The sequence below is a fragment of the Brachyistius frenatus genome, unplaced genomic scaffold (genome assembly GCF_029030835.1).
Source record: "Brachyistius frenatus isolate BFR_SWC_R1_liver_20210118 unplaced genomic scaffold, ASM2903083v1 Contig_24, whole genome shotgun sequence".
In the NCBI taxonomy this organism is placed as follows: Eukaryota; Metazoa; Chordata; class Actinopteri; family Embiotocidae; genus Brachyistius; species Brachyistius frenatus.
Window position 1 is genome coordinate 3,098,597 of NW_027210623.1, and position 21,039 is coordinate 3,119,635.

The 21,039-nt window shown below is 41.0% G+C and overlaps 2 protein-coding genes across 5 annotated transcripts; both read left to right on the forward strand.

The window, feature by feature from the left end:
* Positions 1 to 703: 703 nt before the first annotated feature.
* On the forward strand, positions 704 to 9,178 carry LOC138620518 (F-box/LRR-repeat protein 3-like). Its single transcript, XM_069697787.1, has 6 exons — positions 704 to 995; positions 3,033 to 3,234; positions 4,760 to 4,924; positions 5,033 to 5,155; positions 6,323 to 6,494; positions 6,813 to 9,178. The coding sequence occupies exons 2-6, from the start codon at positions 3,034 to 3,036 to the stop codon at positions 7,451 to 7,453; spliced, it is 1,302 nt and encodes a 433-aa protein (XP_069553888.1). The 5' UTR covers positions 704 to 995; position 3,033; the 3' UTR covers positions 7,454 to 9,178.
* Positions 9,179 to 12,651: 3,473 nt separating this feature from the next.
* On the forward strand, positions 12,652 to 19,919 carry LOC138620521 (LIM and senescent cell antigen-like-containing domain protein 1). Of its 4 annotated transcripts, XM_069697791.1 has the most exons (11): positions 12,652 to 12,790; positions 14,091 to 14,247; positions 14,378 to 14,444; positions 15,307 to 15,427; positions 15,639 to 15,788; positions 15,937 to 16,087; positions 17,990 to 18,082; positions 18,226 to 18,274; positions 18,409 to 18,484; positions 18,739 to 18,893; positions 19,193 to 19,284. In XM_069697791.1, the coding sequence occupies exons 1-10, from the start codon at positions 12,762 to 12,764 to the stop codon at positions 18,860 to 18,862; spliced, it is 1,017 nt and encodes a 338-aa protein (XP_069553892.1). In that variant the 5' UTR covers positions 12,652 to 12,761; the 3' UTR covers positions 18,863 to 18,893; positions 19,193 to 19,284. The 4 variants fall into 4 exon arrangements, with proteins under 4 accessions (XP_069553892.1, XP_069553893.1, XP_069553891.1 ...); XM_069697792.1 differs by lacking the exon at positions 18,739 to 18,893 and having other exon boundaries at positions 19,193 to 19,919; XM_069697790.1 differs by having other exon boundaries at positions 18,739 to 19,284.
* The last annotated feature ends 1,120 nt before the right edge of the window (positions 19,920 to 21,039 follow it).

Consider the following 21,039-nt stretch of genomic DNA (forward strand, 5'->3'; position numbering starts at 1 on the left):
TTGTTTGTGTCGACCAACGACACTACCTGTGCGAGACCACGGCTCTCGTTTTGCCCCAACTGACCCTCTTGGGGTCGTAGTCATCCACTTTAAATCAAGATCTTCTGATGTCTGTAAACTCCGGCCTTCTCCCAGTGTATTGTGCTATGGATCCCCTGTTGTCGAGTGCAGTGCATACTTTTCACCACACAAACAGACTGACATTACTGAATGTTGTTATCCAATGAGTTGAAAAACAGACAACGCATTTCTTTGACTACACAACAAAAATATAGTAACTGTCAAGTAAGAGAAAACAATTTAATGCGTGAAATAAAATATATTTTTTTCTAATGGTTAAGGTGCGCCATAAGTGAGTCCACCCAGCACCACTGGTTCAATCTTTGATGATGTGTTGCATTTTAAAACCTTTTTAAAATCTACATCCTAAAAGCAGGCTAATTAAAGCTGTCAAATAAAGTAGAAAGTACAATATTTCCCTCTCGAATGTGGTGAAGTGGAAGTATAGAGAATCACATACTATAAATACTAAAGTAAAGTAGAAGCACTTCATAAATGTACTTAACTACAGGAAATGTACTTAGTTACTTTCCATCGCTGTTAATAAAATCCTTACGCGACCCTCCATCAGGTTTTTAAATATACCTTTGAGGGAAACGGCTCCCTCTGTCGACCGTTCTGCGTAACTGCAGCCGCCCACTCACAGCTGCTCCGCACAAACAACACAAACGCCATCTTTAGCCGACCAGCAAACTACCGAAGGAGAGTTGTGGAGCGAAACGAGGTCGGGGCCGCTCGGAAAACCAAAAACGCTTTCGAAAACCTCGCCTCGTAAGCTTCCAAGTCAGCGTCTGCGACCCTCCGGACTCGCCGTGCTGTCCTATGGTCCAATGTGTTTGATCGGTCGGCCCGCTCGTACGCAGTTTTCTTGTGTCGGTCCCGGTTGACGTTGAGTGATCGCCTTTTAACAAACAGCCGACGGAGGTGAAATACAGGTGAGAGGAGGACGGGGTCGATAAATGCCGAGATCCCAGACTACGTGTCAAACTAAATTGCTTTAAAAAAAAAAAATAAAAAAAAAAAAAAATGTTTATTTATTTATTTTTATTTAAAAATGTGGTGTGGTTGTGTTGTAAACATGGTGTCTTTAAACTTCGGCCGACACCTCCTCCACCGCATTTATGTGGGGATGAAACGTGGATCGAAAAGCACGTTTCAGCGAGCAGAAGTGAACTTTTTGGCTCTTGGATTTGACAGCGGGCAGCTGAGACGGTGGAGGAGGTGGAGGAGGAGGAGGAGGAGGTGGAGGTGTGTCCTCCTGCCTGGACGCTTTGTTTTCGTTTTCAGGCGAGCAGAGGAAACGAATCTGCTGATTCACACCAAATCTCCCTCTGCTGTCAGCCAGCTGTGGGCTTTATAAACACCACAACAACACTGCTCGATCAAGATGTTGTCCCATGCAAATAAATACCTCGGTTTACTTTTTTTTTTTTTTTTTAAACAATATCTCCAATTCGATTTTTTCCATTTTCTATATTACTCATATATATATATATATATTTTCCCCCCAGTTTACTCTCATGCACTTCAGACAGCAGCACCAATGAGAGTGAAGGAAAAAGGGACAAAAAAAAAAAATCATACATATTTTGAGTGTAATAATAGCCCTATTAATAAATAAGTAATAGCCATCACTTACAAACCATGTCTGATTGAATAATTCTTAAAGCAACAAAAAAAAAAATTGCTGTTAGTTTGTACAACAAAATAATAGTCAAAATCAGAGTAATTAGAGGACAATCTTTCAAAATACATGACAGTATCATATTTGCATGCATGATGAAAAGAAATCCTTCAGGTCCATTTCAAATTACTACTCACAAATAAACGTCCCCAGATTTGTCAGCATCTTGACAGAGTTGATAGGAAAAGTTCAGAGGACTGTTACCTTGACAACTAATAGATAAAAATTGGTCAAGGTGGTGGATAAAACTTTGACTAAATCAAATTAAATAAAACCCTTTATCAGGGTATGTTATATTATATCGTAATATTGATCTTTACTGTGATACAGAAATAATTAGCGGAGCAATCAATGGATAAAATAACCACATTTGGACTAATCCAGTGAATTAGATCAAAGCCCAATTAGATCAAAGTGTAATACAACACCAGATTAAAAAAAAAAATACAACACAAAATAACCTTCCAACAGCAGTGTCTGTTGCTCTTTGTATGTTTTCCTCCTCTAGTCAGCCAACACTTTCTGTATTGTGTTGTCCTGCCTGCTGCTGATATTTGGTGAAATGCAGAGTTTTTTGGATTTATTTTCCAATACACAACGTATCATAGCAAAGTAGCATATAGTGTTTTATCAGAGCACTTCGTAGCCCATTGATAGGCTCATAGTCCTTATTTGGTGAGATGAAGTGCTGCTGCATGAGTCTGAATTGGCCCTTTTTTGTGGCATCACAATCCCTGTTTCAGTCATCGCTGTGACCATCTCCTGGCGGTGTTCATTTTAACGCTAACACTTTGGTGTCATATACAAGTGTCATTTAATTGACGGGTACATAAGGTGACTGTATTGTACAGCTTGACAGGTAAAGTAGAGAGAGGGTTTTCATGACCTGTAGTCCTTCATTAGTTTATCGATTAGTCCTAAGAAAACTGACGAGGGGGAATTTTAAGTTGGTGGGTTTGTCATTTGCAGTCATTTGTCCAACGTTTTTCGGTTCAGAAATATAAGGATTGCTGCTTTGCCCTATTTCATATTTCTGTGAAATTAATTCATTTGTATTTTTTTTTTTCATATTTTTTTTGGCTTAAATGAGTCGATAAATAATGATTTAACTGATAATGAAAATATTTGCCGCTCCAGACCCATGTATTAACCTGCCAGACACGGGCTCCGAACTTGTTATTAATAGGATTAATGGGATAACATTCATTGCGGCAAGCATGTTTGGCAATTAAGAGTTGGTAAACTTGGCCCAGCCGTGTGGATTTGAACTCCTCCTCTGTTTACTCAGGATGAAACGAGGTCTCCACGGGAATGAGCAAGAAGATGGAGGAGGCACCAGCGGGTGTCAGAAGACCCTCAAGCGGACCCGCAAGCAGAGGAGGGAGAAAGATTTGGAGGCGGAGGGAGCCTGCTGGGAGTGTCTGCCGCAGGAGATGCTGCTGCACATCTTCCAGTACCTGCCTCTGCTGGATCGGGCCTATGCTTCTCAGGTACCGTAATAATAATGTGTTGGCTGCTGCACCTAGAGGGTGGTATTGGCCAGGTAGTGTTATTTGTATGGGGACGAGGGGGGGGATTCGTCTTGATTATTCCGACGGTGCCTCGTGAGAACTTGGTGTTTTTCCATCCACCTGTTTATAAGCACATTTGAAATTTGTGGATGAAAAAAAAAATCTTGAGTGCAAATGAAGGAACTTCGAAAAGAAAGTTTTGAAATATTGCACAGTTTTTACGCTTGAGGGAGGTGGAACGGTTGTGTTCATCGACAAAAGTTAATGCGACCGAGTGCAGAGAAAACAGTGAATAAGAGCGAATACGTGAGGATTTACTGAAATGTCACTCAAGCTTCCGCTCCACCTGAGAAACAAACTCCTCCAGGGGCACCTCGCTGTAATATTTGTTTCTCCATCACCGCGTTTTCAATCCCGTTTTCCTCATATTAAGTTTTAAGGTTTTAACTACGTTGTCTTATTGCGTCGTCATCTTCTGCAGTGGTCAGATTTCACCTGAGCGGAGGATTAGTGTCACCTACTGCTTAGCTCCATGAACCAACTCCTAATATATTCAGTAATGGATGGAAACACGCATATATTTTTTGTTTCTGATTTTCTAAAAATGTGGTTAAAAGGTGCAATACATTTAGATGCAAAACAATACTACTGTTTATACTATCTATGCTGTTAGAAAGTAGAAATGCTTCCCTTTTTATGCCTGTTCCTGGTGTGTGTGTATCTGCTACACCTACGATGTTGCTTTTGCCACTTCTTTCATTTCACGCTCTGAGCTGACTCAGAAATCTTGTGTAATGCAGCATGTGAGGAGTCAGCTTCTCCCCACTTCTCTTTTTGGAGGTTTGTTCAGAGAGTCAGATATTCTTCTCATCTGTCACGTTAATGCGTCGGGCTTCTTCAGCGCGTCTGATTGCTTTGTACCCGATCGTTACTATGGACTGCTGAGTGAGTACAAGAAACTAATTGATTCCCACAAAATATAAAAAATACTAGATTTTCAGAACAGATAGTTGTATTTATAGAAAATATTTTTCATTAGTAGATTGTCATCACAGTGTCATTCTCATTTAATAATTTAGTGAGTTATTGTAAAAAATGTCAACTGGAATCTCAACAATAAACCAGGCAGAGATGAACAGTCTTGACATTTGTGGAGGCCACCGAGGTTAATCAAAGGTTTCTCTTCTCTCCTGTCAGTCACATTTTGTCAGCCAGCCTGCGGATTAAAAACAAGTACTTTCTGACCACTGCATGAAAAATTGACACACTATTTTCATGTAATTAAACATGTTAAAAAGCTGCGTAAATGGAGTGGTTAAGGCGCTTACAGCGTGAGCACATGCTGTCTGAGCTGTTCCTGGGTCGGGTTGAACTTTGCTGCCTGTCATTCCTCACTCTCTCTCACTCTCTCTCTCTGTCTGTCAAATAAAGGGAAGAATTTAAATCCTAAAAACAATCAACTTTGCAGTGATCTTCGGTTAAGTCCCGTCTGTGGTCCCTGCAGGTGTGCCGGGGCTGGAACCAGGCTTTTCACATGCCAGAACTATGGCGATGCTTCGAGTTTGAGCTCAACCAGCCAGCCAGCTCGTACCTGAAGGCCACACACCCAGACCTCATCAAACAGATCATCAAAAGGCACTCTAAACACCTGCAGTATGTCAGCTTCAAGGTACGGTGGAGAGGAGGACGTTTTGTCGTGGCGGGAGGTTAAAGTGATGAAGTGTGAAGTGAAGTGGATTCTGATGTCCAAGGTAAAGTGTCTTCTTTCATGTGGCAGGTGGACAGCAGCAGAGAGTCTGCAGAAGCAGCGTGCGACATCCTGTCTCAGCTCGTGAACTGTTCTTTGAAAACTTTGGGGCTCATCTCCACAGCGAGGCCCAGCTTCATGGAGCTGCCCAAGGTAAGCCTCCACGACATCATTATTCCTGTGCATCTTTACCGACAGGCCGAGCATGGATGCTGGATTTTCTCGTCAGTCTCTTTGCTCCACATGCTTTGAATTCAGTTTACAATTGTAGCATTGCAAAACTTTTTTTATGGTTACAATACATCGCTGCTTCCCAGACTGGGGGAGGCGAGGCGTAGAGCCGCAGCAGCTGGATGGGGGAGAGCAGAGCCACCGATGTTGAGTAGGTGAATATGGTTCAGACGGTGACAAAGTAAAGTGCTCTGATGTTTGCAAAGCGCTCATGCACATCTTGATCTCGTTGTTAATATCCGTTAAAATTGCAACTTGCCTCATTTTATTAATATTTTATTTCAAGTTTGATTAGGGATGCCTAGTTTAAGCAAAAATACTGTTTGCTATTCGCAGGGTATTATTTGAATTTTTCTTTCTGGTTTTTTTTCTTTTCTTTTCTTTAGGAGTTCCATACAGAACCTTTTTACAGTTGTTGTAGTCTTTGCATGTTTCTGCTGTTTTTACTATAGTAGTCAATGGTAGTTTGCAAAAAGCTTTTAGATGCATTACTGCCACCTTCTGGTGGTAGCGACCCATTACTACCAGGGGACAGGATTATTTTATCAGCCTCTGACGTGAGGCATCGACTAAAAAGGTTCGAGAACCGCTGCAGTTTTCAAGCAGGAGCCCCTCTGGCTCACCAGTATACAGCTGTGATCTTTGATTCATGTGTGAGACAGAGATGGTCTGACTGTGACCCAGCGCCTGGGGGAAGGTCCACACTTTAAGTGTCGAGTTTTCAGCAATAGATGTTGCTGTCTGCCTTTGTTTCCTTTGACAGATGAGACTCAGAGGACAGATCATATACAATGTGGTGCGGCTGCACACTTGCCTGATTTTTTTTATTTTTTTTTAAATGATGTAAAGGTACCTCGTGGAGTCTTGATAGTAATCACTGGCACTGTGGTCCTTTTTTCTTTGTAGCTTTGTATCTGCACAATGACGGACAAACATCCAGACAAATATCATGCGATAGACATTTCTGGTAACAGCAGAAGCTGCTCATGAATTATGTGGCAGTCGATATCTCTTAGTTGTACTAAATAAAACTGTTATTTAGGGCTACATTGTCTACTAACTGTTTCTCTGTTTTGCTCTGTTCAACAGTCTCACTTCATCTCAGCCCTGACTGTGGTTTTTGTCAACTCCAAATCTCTGTCCTCCCTGAAAATCGACGACACACCCGTGGATGACCCCTCCCTCAAAGTCCTGGTGGCAAATAACAGCAACACACTCAAACTGCTGAAAATGAGCAGCTGCCCTCATGTTTCACCTGCAGGTACAGACGGATTACAGATGACAGATAATTGGTTTGTTAATGATGAAAAATGACTCATTAATCATCGTTAAGGATTTGATTGACGAAGAACATTTATAGCTGACTTTGAAATGGTTAAAGCCTTTCGTGCGTCTCCGAGACACCGTTTTTGTCCCTCGCGCCATTTCTACAAATCGCTCCTAAACGTTGCAATAAAAAAAAAAAAAAATCAACCGTGAGTCTCAAACCTACGGGCATATAAAATATTGCTGCATGTTTCTCTCGCTCCGCCTTAAACACGCTGTGTAGATCTCCTGATTTCCTCTTGTCTCTCTGCAGGCATCCTGTGTGTGGCCGATCAGTGCCACGGCCTCAGAGAACTGGCGCTCAACTACCACCTGCTGAGTGACGAGCTTCTCATCGCCCTCTCCTCGGAGAAGCACGTCCACCTCGAGCACCTTCGCATCGACGTGGTCAGTGAGAACCCGGGCCAACAGTTCCACACCATCAAGAAGAGTAGCTGGGACGCCATGATGCGCCACTCTCCCAAATTCAATCTGGTCATGTACTTCTTTCTCTACGAGGACGAGTTCAGCCCTTTCTTCCGCGACGAAATCCCCATCACGCATCTGTACTTCGGCCGCTCCGTCAGCAAAGACGTGCTGGGCCGCGTCGGGCTCACCTGCCCGCGTCTGGTGGAGCTGGTGGTGTGCGCCAACGGGCTGCGGCCGCTGGACGAGGAGCTGATCCGCATCGCCCAACGCTGCACTCAGCTGTCTGCTATCGGCTTGGGGGAGTGCGAAGTGTCCTGCAGCGCCTTCGTGGAGTTTGTTAAGATGTGCGGAGACAGGCTGACACAGCTATCCATCATGGAGGAAGTACTGGTTCCAGACCACCGCTACGGGCTGGACGATATCCACTGGGAGGTGTCAAAGCATTTGGGTCGCGTCTGGTTCCCAGACATGATGCCTACCTGGTAGAGAGCTGGCAGAAGGGTGCAGGTGTGAAGGAGTTTTTGAGAGTGTGTGTGTGTGTGTGTGTGTGTGTGTGTGTGTGTGTGTGTGTGTGTGTGTGTGTGTGTGTGTGTATGCGTGTGTGTATGCGTGTGTGTATGTGCGTGCGCGCGCGCGTGTGTGTGTGTGTGTGTGTGTGTGTGTATGTATGCGTATGCGTGTGTGTGTGTCTTTTCCAGGCACAGAATGAACCCCCTGAGTCCATGAAGAAACTACATCATGTAATATTGATTTCAGCTCCACCACACCGTTCCATGTATATGATTTTTATAGTTATATACATATTTATATATTATAAGATTCATCTGCTTTTCGCTCATAACATTTAGCGCCTTGTTCTCTTGTGCAGCGTTCACAGACTGCTTATATGTAGGGTTGCAGGAGTATTCAAAGGGTGTCTGGGCAGCGAACAGGAAATTAAGGGATGTATTTCATGTACATATACATCTGAATCTGTTCCCTGCTGATAGGATAGATGTACATTTTGCCTAATTATAAGCGGGCACTAATCCAATCCTTCTAATGCAAATCAGAAACTTCACAGTGTTGAGTTCAATTATTAAAATGGGGTAACATATTAGTGTAATAATATTCTTTGTGTGATTAAAAAAAAATGCCCAGTTCGTGCAGTAGATGGGGATAATCACCCTTATAAGCTATTTTGTTTGTTTATGTTCACTTGAAATCACCAAAATTTCATCCATCGTGGGAGTCTTGTGAATTTTAGTTTTTGTTTCTGACACTTTATAACCGAAATAATAAGAGATTGTAACTGTACAAGAATAAGAAACATTTCATCGTAAAAGGACAGCCACTGTATGTGTGAAGCTTGTTATAGACAGAGTGGTTGATCATGTAAATGCAGTCGGCCGGGCAGTGGCTTCGGTCTTCATGTGTCTTCTTCTCCTGCCATCCTTCAACGTGTCACGACTTAATGTCTTTGAATGTTGTTTTTTTTGAGTCACTGCTTCTCATGTAGAACTAACGGTCTCCCTCGCTGTTCTCTGTTTGATATGGACAAGGCTGAAGACGGTGCCCCGTTCCTAATGCCAGCTATTTTTGAAGGCAGTGCTCTCAAGTGACTTTGGCCATGATAATCTTAGTCTGTATATACTGTATAAATACAAATAAATATAAATATGAGTGGTGTTTTGACATATTTTTGTGTGCAATGTATGATAGTTCTATTTCTGCCTTGCCTGACCCATATTCCTATTATACTTGTAAATATCAAAGTTATATTTAAAAATCAAATGGGAGGTAGAAATTGTAATTGTGGAGATTATATATCTGTACATGTAATGAATCCTTTTGATGCACTTTGACACAATGAAAGTCGCAAGTTTAGTTTTGATGTCATAAGGGCATGAAATTAACAGACTTCGCAGCCAAACTATTGAGATTTTAAACAGTGGTCAGCAATTACAATGTTAATTCTATGAGTCTCTCTTAGTACGTACATTTTTTTTAAAGACTTTTTATTTTATTTTCACAGCCATTTTAAAAAGAAAAGGTGGAATTGTATAATAATTAATGTCTGTCATACAACAATTACTCTCGGAGAACAAATCTGCTTGACCGCAGTTATTTCCCTTTCTGAATAACAATAGTTTACCTAAAAAAGATGTGTATGTTATGGCTGAGCAACAAGAAAACTCAATTAAAGGCTCGCCTTCTGAGTTATTAGTTAAACCAAGTTATCATATTTCCTGATTCCCAAGAATAACGATGTTAAACCCTGTTTTTCTATGTGGGGATTTAGCTCAAATTGATATGGTTATTCAATTAAGGATCAATGATTTGAATGCGAGGACAGTTATTAGGTTTCTCAGGCTCAGGCTTCATACAGAAACAAATTGGCTGGATCATAACAAGGAAAACATTTCTGTGAAGTGGCCCCTCTTTTGCATATATACTGTATGGACGTCCCAGCTCTTTCAATGTAATGGATAAAAATGTGAAACTCATGAGGTACTTGTGCAGCCCTGCAGACAGGACAGCGTGGCAGCTGAATGTAACTGAATGTTTGCCTGAATGTATATATATATTTGTGTCACTATTGTTTTGTTGCAGTGAAGCGAAAGAATAATAACTGAAAGATGTCTTAAGATGGACTTGCTGAAAGTTGACAGCGTTGCGCTGTGCAATGAAACCTGTAAATCATTAAGTCCAGTTAAAAATGGATCGTTGGTTTACAGGGTCGATATTTGTCCCTTTTTGGTGTATTTTGTTTGCAAAATCTAATTAAAAAAAAAAAAGTCAATACTTTGCAGAAATGTTCCTTTGCCCTGTCATAGGGACTTATCCTGTCTTCATTTTAAGTTTTCTGTTTTGGAACTCAGCTCAGTGGCAGTGGACTTTATCCTTTATTGACGTACAGTACATTTTACTGTGTATCTATAAAAACATGCCATCTGTTAATATTAACTGCATTTGTATTCAGAGCTTACATGATTATTGTAATATCCAAGGATTGGTCGAGTAAGGGCTGCCGTTTCTTAATAGAGTCCAGCGAGTACGTTGTTCTTATTTTTAGCTAAATAAAGCTGCATTGTATTGAGAAGATTTATTGGAAGGTAACTCCTTGTACTTTTCCCAAGGATATGTAATATTTGAGTAAAGTTCATAGTCACAATAAAAAAATGTCAGTTTGAAAATGCTTTTTTGTGACTGAACTATAAAAAGACCCAAAACAGAGCTGTCACCATGAGTCTAATATGTTTCACATGTCTGCAGCGTGAACATTTTTAACTCGATAAACACTGAGATGACAATTTTGTCAAGGAATTAGACAAAAAACAAAAAAGCACTCACAAAGCTCAGTTTTCCTAACCGAACACATTCGTTTGGATTTAAAGTCAAGATTTATCTTCATTTCCATCTCAGGCTTTATATATTTGAGAGCTCTCTGTAAGATATGGTGCAGTGGAGTAATTAACCATAAAAAGAGATCAAATTGCAAACTTATAAAACCCTGAAAATTGAACTTCAGTTTTGATCATGTTTGTTTTAATTAAACTCAACCTGCAGTTTGGTTTCAGAAAGTTTTATGACAAAGAATGTAAAATATCTTCAAGAGCAACATGAGCGCAAAGATGTGTTCCTAGAAAGTTGGATTTGCTGGATCAAACATAAAAACCCTAAAAATAACAGAAGTTTTATGGATTTTTTTTAACTTCCCTATTTTTCTTTTTTATTCTCTACAATGCTTTTATAGCCCCCTTTACCTTTTCTTCTAATTATCTGCCCTCCATTTGTCAATGTGCAAAACATCTAACATCCACTGAAACCATGTCTACAGTAAAAAAAAAAAGAAAAGAAAAGTAAACATTACTCATGCTATTAGAAAAATAGACTTCTACCAAGGATACACTGAGTCATCCCGTTTTAATTTTGCCATATAAACCAGTCGAATAGTTTAGATTCTTCAAAAATCCCTGAAAGGAAATGGGAGAGAAGAGAAATTGAGTGCATGCAATACAATATGATTAATATTTATTTATACAGCACTTCACCTCCAAGCCAAGAACTTTCAGGTATAAACAGCAGTAAACATGAGGACATAAAAGCGGACACAAGTAAGAGAGGACACATTCAATTGGTAGCTCCATTAAGTGAAATCAGATAAAAGAAATAACTGGGGATGCTGTCTCAGCAAATAAAATGTTTAGGTGTTAGGATTTAAAACGACAAAAAAACCCCGTAATATCTGTTATTGCTGATAGCTCTTCACAGTCGATGAAGTCCGATTGTTGGTGACTGATGGCTATCTGCATTTTTACAGCCCTTTAATTTACAGGAACATTATTGTCATTACTTCTTCTAGACATTTGGTCGTTTAAAGGACTCTCAATATATCTGTGTGCTAATTTGGAGTCGGCTGTCAAACTTAAATTACGAGCGATGTTGCTGGAACATCACATCTGAAAGATAAGTGTGAATTTGGCAGCCTCGTCCATGAAGGCTCGTGGTTTAGATGCCGTGCAGAAATAAATGAAGATGTATTTGTCTGTCGTGTCTTTAGTTTTATAACTTAGCAGTAACAAAGGCTCACTCTCTTATTGTGATTAGTCAGATCTCCTCTTTGGACTGTGTTGGCGTACTTTATGACATCTCCGTGTCATGAATACAAGACATACGGGAATGTATCACTCATTCAATATATCAGGGGATAACTTATTCTTTATAGACATTGTACGTGCTTGTTTGACATCTGCCTGTTGTCACACATTAGTTTCACAGATCATTTCAGTTGTGTTAATAGTGCACTTGACAGCACAATTGTGCAACACTTTTTCACAAATAAGAGTGTTTAAGGTGTTTTTAAGTGCCTGACATGTCTGCTTCATAAGAAAATCTGTTATGTAGCCATGAATAAAATAGATAGTCTGTATGATTATTGGTTATTTCCATGAATGGATTTATATTCTAATTATCCGCTAACACTGACGTGTGTGTTTTCAGTAAACACTATTCAACATGAAAATCTATATTTACCATGATTGAATCCATATGTTACTGTATTAATTATAATTATGTAGCTCAAGTTGCAGGAATAATGCAGCATCAGACATCTGGGAGTATATCACACATATATCAACATGTCTGCTCTGAAAATTTTTGTAGTTGCATTAGACATTTATGACAAATATATGCCCAAAATATATTTATAGATAAAGTCCTTTAATATAATAATACATATGGCATTTAACGAACAAAATACTCAATGTGACGTCCCTTTAGAAAGAAAAAAATAAATAAACACAAAAAGGAAATTGAAGAAATTAAATAAAGATCGTAAAAAAAATAAAAATAAAATAAAGATCATCAATTAATATCCTATAATAAAGATGATTTCATCCACATGAACCTGTTTTTTTCTTTTTGTGAGGGTAACGTACTTGATACAATCCAGACTAATCAGGCTAAAGTTAGTCGTAAATTGTCCCAGAGAAAGGACGGATGAGTGTTGCAGACGTCCGCAGTGAGCCGATGGTGTCGCCCGTCCAGGGGGGGGGACACACCCTCCCCTCCCCTCCCCTCCCCCGCAGCGGCAGCAGGAGGACCGGAGCCCCGCCAGCTCAGCCTCAGCCTCAGCCGGGAGGGCACACGGACACGGCGGGCGTGAGACGAGGCGACTTCTTCCTCCTAAAAAAAAACAACAACAACAACAAAAAACCCCTCCGGTAACTCAAGCTGAAAGAAACAAACAAACAAAAAACAACCCCGTTGATTTCACCAGCTGCGTGTCCGAAGCTGCCGTGCTTGAGACGGGATGCTGGCGGTGGCAGGAGTGACGGGCAGGTGAGCCTTCACCTGTTGGAGAACAGAAACAGCTGATGAGGTCAGCGTGGCTTCAACGAGCTACTGAGCTCGGGAGGCTAACGTGCTAAAGCTAACATCAGTTAGCCAACGTAGCTCATGCACGGGCAACATTTTTTTTTATTAATTATCAGGATTATCAGGACATGTTTAGGTCCGGGGCTTCAGTTTAAAGGTTGTTTTTACTGTCGATACGGCGCCTTATAGCAAGTTGTCAAACGCCAGCAAAATAACAAAAGTATTCCTTTTCTAGATTGAAGCTAATTGGGAGGTTAGCATGCTAATTACTTAGCTGTGTTTTTTTAAAATTTATTTTTTATTAATCTAGTTATCTAACTTGTCAACATTTATTTTTAATCGTCCAGCATGATCTGAATTATCGCCGCTCACAGCCAAAGATCTTCAGTTTAACGTTCATGGCTGTTTTTCGGGTATGATAATAACTGCTTTGAAGTTACTTTGGGCAAACATTGGGAATATAATAAACCAACGATAACATTAAAATACATTTGTTTGGGTTGACGAAAGTTTATTTATTTATTTTAATTTTTTATTTATTTATTCTGCACCAAAACACTTTATACTTCATACTGAACTGCATTCATAAGATCACATCAGTCTAGTTATAGTTTATCAGTGATTATCTGCGTGTCTCTGACACACACACACACATACATACATACATACATATATATATATATATATATATATATATATATATACATATATATACGGTGTGTGACTGAGTCTCATTCAGACCTCAGGACCTCCTTTTACCAAATTAGGTGATGTGAGCTCTCCACTGCGACAGCTGCTGAAAGGAGCTCCTCAGTTGGTGTTGGGAGTTATGTGAGAAATGATAAAGGTTGGTCCAGCTTTGCATTACAGTTATTTGTCAGCCACACCAGGCTTTTTTTTTCTCCACCGTCACGAGGTTATGACCATTTTGGGTACCGACTTCATCAAAGTTATTATGGAGACAATCAAATGAGCGAAATGGTTTGGACTCCTTTTGAGTTTTTTTTTTTTTTTTTGTCTCTTGGTGTTGTTTGTTAATTATCTGCTCTAACTTTTACTGAAGAAAACATTACACAGAATAATAATGGCCAAACATGTGAAATTGCATATTTCTAATTGAAAAACGGGAAGATTTTACCTCCAAAATCCCCTCGAAATATTTTGCACAAGTCTTTCTACTAACTTAAATAAAACACTGCCCACATGTCCGGTGGCTACGCGCGAGTTACTTACTAATATGTGTTTCATTGTTCTCGTGCAACAGCATTGCTAATGCCCTGGCCAACGCAGCCTGTGAGCGGTGCAAGAGCGGCTTCGCCGCGACGGAGAAGATCGTCAATAGTAACGGAGAGCTGTACCACGAGCACTGTTTTGTGTGTGCCCAGTGCTTCCAGCAGTTTCCAGAGGGACTCTTCTATGAGGTAGAGCACTCGCATGTACCAGTCACTGGATTTCATTTCCCCAAGTTAACATAACGATGAGCCGTACTTTGTTCACCGTGTGCATGTGTTCTATTTATAGAATAACTATTTTGACTGTTTCTTTTCGCAGTTTGAAGGAAGGAAGTATTGTGAACATGACTTCCAGATGCTCTTCGCTCCTTGCTGCCACCAGTGTGGTGAGTATCACAATCACGCTCACAACTGGACTGAAGCAACACAGAAGAAAGAATCTCATTTGCACTTAAGGTCTTGAGGAGCGTAGCTTTGTTTTGGCTTTTGGGGATGAGCTCGGCGCCATCGCCTTGCTTTATGGTCTTGGCAAGTCGGCTATATCGAGAACGTTTGCGCATCATGACAATGATGAAATGCTGATTAAGCACTCAATTCAGTTACAGCTGTCACAGACATATTTGTGTTCATGCTACACTGCTGCTTCACACACATTTTCTGTTGGTCTCTCTTGAGCGCATAAATACTTTTCTTCAAATAAATGCTGTCTGCTCAGCGTTTTATTTGACAGACTGTTCATTAACTTATCCCTGCTTTTGCAGCAGTGGTATTTCTACACATTCAGCCCCACCTGCCCCCAGTTTGGATGTAAACGTCCCTGATCTCCACATGTTGTTTGAGAGATCAGGCCCCAGTGTATCATCACTGATCTTTAAGTTGATTTATACTTTTATTTAAAACTCCCCACATGTGCTTAGGTCACCCAAGATGCCTTTAAGTGCATGGTGGGTGCATCTCCGAAGCTTAATTTAACCACTGCTTGACTGTGTCCAGGGAGAGACAGCGATGCTCTAATTAAATTAAGTGAATGATTAAAATGCATTTGATATTGATCTCGAGTCTCTCAGAGAACGCTATAGAAGATAATGCAGTATGTTGTAGTAAAACTGGATAACGGCGTTCTCTTTAGGAACTTTCTGTACAGTAACCAAAATATAGGATATAAAATATAATCGAGTCCCAATAAATATGGGAGAAGTCAAACTCTGACTTGACTCAAGCTGATCTCTCACGTATGGTTTCCCTCAGGGGAGTTCATCATCGGTCGTGTCATTAAGGCCATGAACAATAGTTGGCACCCTGACTGCTTCTGCTGCAATATTTGCCAGGCTGTGCTCGCAGATGTGGGGTTTGTCAAAAACGCTGGCAGGTAAGTATCCCATCTTATTACAGTCTTAATATAACACCGTGACAGCCTGCAACCAGGTGGTTGCACACGTCAAGCTGCTGACTCACTCACTTGTGCGTTCTCACCTGTGAGGGGATTTTGAGCGGCAATGATGGAGTGTGTCACCACGTTATTTAAGGCTGCAGAATCTCTCTTGACACCCTTAAATTTTGTTCTCCTCCATTTACCTCAGGCACCTGTGTCGCCCGTGCCATAACCGAGAGAAAGCCCGTGGCCTGGGCAAGTACATCTGCCAGAAGTGCCATGCCATCATTGAGGAGCAGCCACTGATCTTTAAGAATGACCCGTACCACCCAGACCACTTCAACTGCAACAACTGTGGGTCAGTCCTATCCCTCTACACCGTTGTTGAGCTCAGAGCAGCACCCAAAATCTTCAGGATATATTCAAAGTCCACCAAAAAACACGACGTATATCACTTTGTTAAAAGTTTGTGTTCCTCATCGTTTGGTATGTTTCTCTGTCTCCAGGAAGGAGTTGACGGCTGAAGCCAGGGAGCTGAAGGGAGAGCTCTTCTGTTTGCCCTGCCATGACAAGATGGGTGTCCCAATCTGTGGTGCCTGCAGGAGACCTATCGAGGGACGTGTTGTCAATGCCATGGGAAAGCAGTGGCATGTGGAGGTTGGTGAACAAGAATGAGAGAATTTATTAATAAAATACATACAATAGTACAAGTATGCTGGTTTAAAGTCAACTTTAACATGCTGCTGTTGTTTCAAGGCCTGGTTCATGACCGTGTTTACTGTGTCCGTGATTTGGCATGTGTTTTGGAAAAAAAAGGAAGCCGAGGCATTTAATTGTTTTTGCTGCAGTCTGATAGAAAAGAAAACTTCAGTACGAAGGGTAATCAAAAAGTTCTGAAACTTCCTGTTGCGCGCAAACTGATTGCAGCACTGCGACGTGCCGGGAGCAGGAAGAAGCTCTAACCCCCCAGCGAGCAAGTAGTCCCGAGTTACGTCAGCTCTCCAGTTAAACACATTTTTGTGTATATTACGTGCGTATTTGCAATTTCAACACAGACCTGAAACTGGAGCAGAAAGTGCTCATCAAGCGTTCTTGTCAAGTTACAGGGAGCCAAATCTCTCGAGCGGGGGGGTGGGGGTTGGAGTGAGCAACGATTGTGTTGCTGTGAGCGAGAAACTTCAGGTTGTTTGTACTGAATGTTCCCTCGGACGCCTCAGAACGTCACAGTCGAACTCTGTCGCTTGCAGTCGGACCCTGAGGGACGAACTCACAGAGCGCAACCATGCAAACGACAAAGGAAAACCCTGTGGTTTCCCTGCTGACCCGGTGCACCTGCTGCAGTCTTGGACGGCTACATTCTTCCCCTCTTGAAAGGCGGCCGGCGCTGAAAACACCTCACTCAGCTCATTGCTTAGATCTTCCGAAACATTTGATGGATCTGTGATGCAGATTTCCCGAGTTCAACACAAAACGCAACGTGTGCTCTCTGCTCATGTTCAGACGTACTCAAAAAGGCCCGCGCTTCCTCTTGCTCCGTGCTGGTCGTGGCGCTGTGCTCCATTTGCGTGGAGCAGCAGCAGGCTCTCTTTTTGATTGCCCCTCGTATACACAATTCGGACAACATCTTTCAATTTGCCAACTTTTTATCCAAATGCCTACAGAGAGGTACACAAAAGGGGCCATTAAGCACAAACACTGACAAAAATCTCTGGCATGAATTCAGTGCTTCTCTGAAAATTCACACTGCAAGTTGGACGACAGCGAGAGGGGCTTCACCAGGAATACACACCGGTTAATGACAGTGGACAGATGTCATGTGGACTCGCCTTTATTGTTCATAATATATGTACGACAGCCTTTCCACAAAAGCAGAATACATATATCTGTAATGAACTTCACATTTAGTTACCATTACTTATGCACAGGAAAATGAAGTTCATTAAATAAACCAATTTGGAACCAAAACACTGTGAAAGAGCTAATTGGAGTCAGAAGAGAGATGTGAGCACTTTTTAAAAAGACTATTTCTCCGGAGGCACAGCGCAGCAGATCAAATTGTGTGTTCATCTGTCTGGAGGCGGCGGAGTTTTGTACTGTTCAAAAAGCTGAAGACTATCAACAGTGTATAGCAGTCAATTTAATGCTAAAGACGGTAATTAGCTGAAATTACTTGTGCATCTCACCACTTCAGGAATTCATGTGGCAAGCACCGGAAAAGTAGAGCTACTTAAAAACAACAACACTGCGGGCACCTCACTGGTGGATTGTTTCTCCAGCGCTGGAGGCTAAACGTGATTTCAAAACAAAACACAACAAACAATATTGGATGGCTCGAATACATTGAAAGTTTATCTGTAACTTTTAAACCATGCTCCAGGTCAAGAAATATCTTCACGTAACGCTCACGTCACATTCACGTTTCTCACAACGATGAGAGAAGTCGTCGTCCTCGCCGTGTGAGGGAGAACCTGCTCCTCCGGTCGGCCGCCCTCCTGTTTCGTCTTGCCTTCGACCTCCAGCTTTCTCTCGGCAACACGTGTTTTTGTTTTTCGTTTACAGCATTTTGTTTGTGCCAAATGTGAGAAGCCTTTCCTCGGTCATCGGCACTACGAGAGGAAGGGGTTGGCTTACTGTGAGACGCATTATAACCAGGTAAGCAGAACAATGGCCTCGGAGGACATGACAGTCGTCACATTGCAAGTCTCAGCGTCGCTAACCTGCCGTCGCTTCACCAAATACCTGAATTAGTGTTTTTCTGGATAAACACTGAATCTCCTTGTTCCTCCGTTATCAAGCTCTTCGGCGATGTGTGCTATCACTGCAACCGTGTGATTGAAGGTGATGGTGAGTATCAGTGTGATGGAGCTCATAATCAGAATGGTGTTTTCAGTAATTTACACTGTGCTGCTTGAAGATAAAGCCGTTAAATGTTCATCATTTCCTTCTTATTCTCCCCCCCCCTCCCCCCCCTCTCTCAGTTGTGTCGGCTCTCAACAAAGCCTGGTGTGTCAGTTGTTTCTCATGCTCCACCTGCAATACAAAACTCACTCTCAAGTAAGTTCTCGCGCACAGCTTCTACGTTTACTCAGCGCTCACGTACGATACTCCCAGTCGATTGTGTTCCTCTCCGTTTTCGGTAACACTCCTACTTCCAGTCCTAACACGTGTGTCTGTCACTCTCCTCCGGCAACTCTTCCCTCTTTGGCTCCTTTCCTTTCCTTTCCTCCCCCCTCTCTCCCCCCCCCCTCCCTCTTTTCCTTCAATTTATCCTTTTACATGCTTCGCTTGCTGCATCTACGGCAACTCAGAGATAAGTTTGTAGAAATTGACCTGAGGCCGGTGTGCAAGCACTGCTATGAGCACATGCCGGAGGAGCTGAAACGCCGCCTGGCGAGACGAGAGCGCAAGAAAAAAGCTGCTGTCTGTCAGTAGACTTATTTACAAGTCGCCACTCCATCCGTTGGTTGGTGTTATCTCCGCCTTCCTCTTTTTCTGTGGTGTTCCTCGTTTACTCTTCAACAGCATGACTCGTCAGTGTGTCTGATTTATTTCCGATGCTGTTATTTTGTTTTATTGACGGTTGTCCAAAACGTCTGAAGTATACGTGTCTATATTAAACATTAGTTTGGCTCAGTTGATGTTTATGAGTATTACATTTAATCCTGTTGATTATTTTCTCGATGAATTGATCAGAAGAAACAAAGGCTTTGTTTTCCCCAATCAACACCCAAATATTTCTCCTTTCTTTTCCCCTCTTTGCAGGAACAAGTTTGTCGAGTTTGACATGAAGCCTGTTTGTAAAAAGTGTTATGAGAAGTTTCCTCTGGAGCTCAAGAAAAGGCTCAAGAAGCTGGCAGAGTCTTTAGGACGCAAGTGAGCTGCTTCAGGCCAAACAAGCTGGAAGTATTCCCAACATGTCTGCAATGGTAAAATATCCAGGGGAACTGCTGCATCACAACACAACAGCCGGGCATTGTACCAGCACATCTATATTAAAAAATGTAAATCTGGGATTCATTTAAAAACATAAATATATACCACTGTGGTCTTGTCATTAGCATAAACTGTTAGCAGATTTTTTTTCTTTCTTTCTTTCTTTTTGCTGCCTTTTTTATATGCAAATGTTTTTTTTTGTTTTTTTGAATACATTCCTAAATTGTCCAAATTTGCTATTCTCTTCTTGGCAAGACATACGATGTTTCAGCTTATCATGCCTTCGCCAGCACAATTATGAACTGTTATGTGAAATCCTGTGAACAGATTGTTGTTTGACGTTATTTAGAACTACACCTGTGCCTTGGGTATTAAAATGCAACAGATGGTTAAAATACAACTTACAAACAGTTATGGTACAGTTACGTCTTAGTATACTGATCCAGAGTATCTATAGCAGAGTTTATTGGACCTCTCATGTTCAGCTTTCATAGTTCAGTACGAGTAATTATAAAGTAACCACTTGTGTTATTTATGAAGGAAAAAAAATAAATATATATGTGTATGTATGTATACATATATATATATACATACATACATATATATACATACATATATATATGTATACATACATACACATTTTTATTTATTTTTTCCTTTCATAAATGAGTATATATATATATACACACACACACACAGTGGGGCAAAAAAGTATTTAGTCAGCCACCAATTGTGCAAGTTCTCCCACTTAAAAAGATGAGAGACGCCTGTCATTTTCATCATAGGTATACCTAAACTATGAGACAAAATGAGAATTTTTTTTCCTGAAAATCACTTTGTCTGATTTTTAAAGAATATATTTGCAAATTATGGTGGAAAATAAGTATTTGGTCAATAACAAAAGTTCATCTCAATACTTTGTTATACAGTGAACCCTCGTTTTTCGCAGGGGTTACGTTCCAAATAGAAACCGTGATAGGCGAAATCCGTGAAGTAGTAACCTTTATTTTTTTTTACAATTATTATACAATGAAATACTCCATAATACATTGAAACCAAAGAACAAAACCTTTTTACAGGCCCAAGCATTTGTTTAACAAATAAAAGTACTGTATAAATGTTTTTTTTTTTACAAATAACTACTGTACTGTAAAATAATAATTTGAATCATCAATACGAACTGAAGGCTTCAAATTGCTGAGATCAGCACCGCCCCACTGCGACCCGAGTCATTGGATTAGAACGGGAGAAAATGAAAAATGATTATGAAAAAAAATACAAAGTACAGTAGGACAAATAGTGACTCGCGTGTATTTCACTGCCGCAAGTGCCTTTGTCTGTGCAGAACGTTTTGTCGACATTATGGGTTTTAGAGAAACTTGAAATTGCAAGAGAATTTGCAAACTTAAATTTGGCAAGCTGTTTTACGTACGTGTACATATTAAACCGCAACGTTATTGACAAACAGGTAGAGAAGAAGCGGAGAGACTGTTTAGCCAATCAGAATGCAGAACACAATGCACGATGCAAATCCGTGAAGCAGCGAGACCGTGAAAGGTGAACTGCGTTATAGCGAGGGTTCACTGTATACCCTTTGTTGGCAATGACAGAGGTCAAACGTTTTCTGCAAGTCTTCACAAGCTTTTCACACACTGTTGCTGGTATTTTGGCCCATT

Bases quoted from the DNA above. Each gene is read 5' to 3' on its own strand.
- LOC138620518 (XM_069697787.1), top strand. From the start codon at position 3,034: ATGAAACGAGGTCTCCACGGGAATGAGCAAGAAGATGGAGGAGGCACC. The intron at 4,925-5,032 runs GTACGGTGGAGA...TTCATGTGGCAG, and splicing joins TGCAGTATGTCAGCTTCAAG to GTGGACAGCAGCAGAGAGTC. The intron at 6,495-6,812 runs GTACAGACGGAT...GTCTCTCTGCAG, and splicing joins CCCTCATGTTTCACCTGCAG to GCATCCTGTGTGTGGCCGAT.
- LOC138620521 (XM_069697790.1), top strand. From the start codon at position 12,762: ATGCTGGCGGTGGCAGGAGTGACGGGCAG. The intron at 18,083-18,225 runs GTAAGCAGAACA...TCCGTTATCAAG, and splicing joins GTGAGACGCATTATAACCAG to CTCTTCGGCGATGTGTGCTA. The intron at 18,485-18,738 runs GTAAGTTCTCGC...ACGGCAACTCAG, and splicing joins AATACAAAACTCACTCTCAA to AGATAAGTTTGTAGAAATTG.